Source organism: Salvia splendens, chromosome 16 (assembly GCF_004379255.2).
Source record: "Salvia splendens isolate huo1 chromosome 16, SspV2, whole genome shotgun sequence".
NCBI lineage: Eukaryota > Viridiplantae > Streptophyta > Magnoliopsida > Lamiales > Lamiaceae > Salvia > Salvia splendens.
Window position 1 is genome coordinate 1,334,320 of NC_056047.1, and position 3,718 is coordinate 1,338,037.

At 38.8% G+C, this 3,718-nt stretch overlaps 1 protein-coding gene across 1 annotated transcript; it reads left to right on the forward strand.

The window, feature by feature from the left end:
- On the forward strand, positions 1-2,596 carry LOC121772707 (PHD finger protein ALFIN-LIKE 3-like). Its single transcript, XM_042169903.1, has 5 exons — positions 1-223; positions 376-408; positions 1,504-1,732; positions 1,830-1,959; positions 2,071-2,596. The coding sequence occupies exons 1-5, from the start codon at positions 130-132 to the stop codon at positions 2,350-2,352; spliced, it is 768 nt and encodes a 255-aa protein (XP_042025837.1). The 5' UTR covers positions 1-129; the 3' UTR covers positions 2,353-2,596.
- The last annotated feature ends 1,122 nt before the right edge of the window (positions 2,597-3,718 follow it).

The following is a 3,718-nucleotide window of genomic DNA, read 5'->3' on the forward strand; positions in this document are numbered from 1 at the left end:
ATCATCCCTTCTCTCTCTCTTCCTATTTATACTTATCCCCTAACCTTAAACCCACAGAGACAATTCCCGCTGCGTTTCCACTTTCCCCATTGCTCTCCCCCTTCGTAAAATTGAGCTCGAGAAACGGAAATGATGGAGCAGGGCTACAATCCTCGGACTGTTGAAGAAGTGTTTAGGGATTTCAAGGGCAGAAGAACTGGACTCATCAAAGCCCTCACCACAGGTTTCTGTCATATTCCTCCAAATTTTTCCGAATTTCGAATTTTCATGGTATTTTTTAGTGGAGAATTGATTTGCTTCGGTGTGTGCATTTTTTTTATTTGATTTTCGCTCTCATTGATTTATTTTTGTGGTTGACGTTTTTTTCGCTTGCAGATGTTGAAGAATTTTTCCAGCAGTGTGATCCTGGTAGGGTTTCGGATTTATACTTATGAATATATGTTTATTTTTTCTGGCATTTTTTCGATTGCTGGTTTCATCTGGTGTGTCAGATGTTTTTCGATTTCAATTTCGTAAAATATGTGCTGAGAGAATAGTTTGCAAAGTTAACTTGACATGAAATTAGTGTTAGCTTGGATGCATATTTTTGTTTCCATCATTGCTTCTGTTTGTACGGACTTTCGCTTTGATAAGTGAGCATAAATTTGCCTTCTTGCATATCTTTGGGAAGCTCAGCTGTTTACAGTCCCTGCCAAAAGTTACTGGTAGATAGATATTTATCACTGTTTTGGGGATCTAGTTAAATTAAGTTGGTCGTATTTGAACTCTGGAGAGCTGTCCATTGCCTCTAGCACAACTTCATATCCTGTAGATTTGGGGGGCTTGCAATGAAATCTAAAGCGATATGTCCCAAACTTGAGGTGGAATAGGTGGGGGCGTTAATAAACTATTGGAAGATATTGCCAAATATTTTGACCTTGACTAGTTACAAGCTTTGATGTGCTCCATATCTTCGTATTTCCTTTCCGAAAAATATTCTCAGTCAGTCTCCTATTAGTTCTTTAGCTAGTTACCTGGTTTGAGAAGAACTAATTCCTTTAATAGAAGAGTTCTCTTCAACAATTTTTTGAGCCTGCTTCATACTTATCTTCTTCCTGGAATGCTTTTATTTAGATTGTCAATCTTCTCGGCTTCTCCACACTTGAAAGAGCTTCAAAATTTTGTCTATCTTCGGGAATTTCCAAGAATTGCTTCATACTTTAACATGCACTGTAATTCTCCTTCTCCAAGCCTAGAATTCACTTTCCAAATATGTGACATGGCAGAAGCATGCACAAATGGCTATTGGTTTCCGTCGCTATTGACATTGGAAGCTGTATCGTTGCATTCACAAGTTAGTATCATTGAGTTAGATGCTGCATGTGATGTAGTTGTGTATCATTACACCTGTTTCATATTTGTCATATTCTCTCAGTAAAAATTAATTGTGTGTATGCCATCTTTCGTGTCTTATTGTGTGGCTTATGCAGTTAGTTTTAAATATATGATGTTTTCCTTTTCCAGAGAAAGAGAATTTGTGCTTGTACGGGTTTCCAAATGAGCAATGGGAGGTCAATTTACCTGCTGAAGAAGTACCTCCGGAACTCCCTGAGCCTGCATTGGGAATCAACTTTGCTAGGGATGGGATGCAAGAAAAGGACTGGCTATCTCTAGTTGCAGTCCACAGTGACGCATGGCTACTTTCCGTTGCCTTTTACTTTGGTACTAGATTTGGATTCGATAAAGCTGACAGGTAACCCAATTCTCTCTGTTCAGACAGTCCCTTTACAATAATTCTTTTTTGTCCGAGCTCGTACTTATGTGATGGAACTATCCTCTTTTCGTTGCAGGAAGCGGCTTTTCCACATGATCAATGATGTCCCTACTGTGTTCGAAGTTGTGACAGGTGCTGCCAAGAAACACCAGAAAGAAAAAACTCTAAACAATAGCAGCAACAAGTCGAAGTCCAACTCCAAACCGGTAGGGAAAAATCTCTCAATCATTGAAGCATGAACTTTGTCTTGACATTGTTCACTTTAGTTTTTTTGAGACTCGAGGGTGGTAATAACAACTTGTTTCTTTCGGTGTCAGCGAATGATTGAAAGTACTCAGCCAAAGTTCTCACATCCACAGCCAAAGGATGAAGACCCAAAAGATGACGATGAGGTACTAGACGAGGAAGACGAGGATGAGCATGGGGAGACACTATGCGGCGCCTGTGGAGATAACTATGCATCAGACGAGTTCTGGATCTGCTGCGACATATGCGAGAAGTGGTTTCATGGCAAATGCGTGAAGATCACACCTGCCAGAGCCGAGCACATCAAGCAGTACAAGTGTCCTTCGTGCAGCAACAAGAGAGCCCGCCAGTAGCCTTAGCGTAGACTTCGAACCCTTAGAGGTCTGTACCTTTTCCAAGACTAGTCGATTTATCCCATTCCTTGTTTTAAGTTATCAACTGTGAATGTGCACTTTCTGATTGGGGGATTTTGTTTATTCGTATAGTATTTTTATTTAATGTAGGATTAATTTCTCATCTCTGTTTCAAATACTGGCATGGCTTAATCCATTTCTTTTATTAAATTTAATGTTACTGTTGAGAATATATGCAGATAAATATGCTGGTTTTTGTTGCAAAAGCATCACCAAATGTGAACTAGGAGTTCGGCTTTGAAAATTGCATTTTTTTTGTGAGAATTCTCTATAAAAATTAATTGCATTAATTGAGACAAGAAATTACTCTATTTATAACATTTCCTGCTGCGGTTTGTATCCGACACAAACATAGGATTACAAATTTAAAATGTAAGATAACATAGAAAGTCGAGCCAATAGCACCACCTCATTTCTAGGCAAATTGGAAATGATGGTTAAAAAATTTAACTTGTTAGTCTCAAAAGAATGTAATTTTGAAAACTGATTCATTATTTTTTGATCGCCTAGAAAGGACAAAAGTAAAAGAAAGATTTTATTGTTTCTTCAATCATTTAGAGTGTCCACAATAGTGGCCTTCAAAGGCCACCATTTGTGGCCCGGCCACCAATTGTGGCTCCCATGTGGCCTTTGTAATGGCAAATGTAAAAAAGTCATTGCAAATTCAAAGGGCCACCAAATGTGGCCCTCTAAAATGTTAATTTTTTTTTGCTTTTTTTAATGTTATTTTTTAATTTAATTTAATGTTATTAAATTTTAGTAGATTAATAATTTGGATAATAAAAATAATTTAATAAAGAGAGAAGTAGAGACAAATTTTCGTCGTACTATTAATAGGGGAAAATTCTACAACGAAAATATTTTAAAAACACAACATAATAATAAAAAGATAAAAAACGCCACCGCTTCCTACTCGGTGGCGTCATCGGAATTGGGAGGATTGGAATTGCTGGGACGGGTTGTTGATCGCGTCCATATTCGGTCGGTAGTTCCCGAACCCCGATGGTTGGCGAACCAAGTTCCTCTGCTGGGATGGCTGGACCCGGAATTGGGGCGAGTGCGGACTCCACGTCTGATTGGGGAAGTTGCCGTATCCCGGGTCTCCATACCCCGGGGAATTACCATCTCCACCTTGCATTTTTTGTAGTGTTTGAGAGTGTAAAATGAAGGGATTGAAAGTGTAGAATGAAGTGATAAAATGGAAATGAGAGTGTATATTTATAAAAAAATTTCGAAATAAAAAAAAATTAAATTAAATTCCGCGGCTCAGCCGCGAAACGCGGCTCGATGCAATGGAGGGCCGCGG

Excerpts from the sequence above, each read along its gene's own strand:
- LOC121772707 (XM_042169903.1), top strand. The coding sequence starts at position 130 with ATGATGGAGCAGGGCTACAATCCTCGGACTGTTGAAGAAGTGTTTAGG. Across the intron at positions 409-1,503 it reads TTTCCAGCAGTGTGATCCTG|AGAAAGAGAATTTGTGCTTG; the intron begins GTAGGGTTTCGG and ends TTCCTTTTCCAG. Across the intron at positions 1,960-2,070 it reads CGAAGTCCAACTCCAAACCG|CGAATGATTGAAAGTACTCA; the intron begins GTAGGGAAAAAT and ends TTTCGGTGTCAG.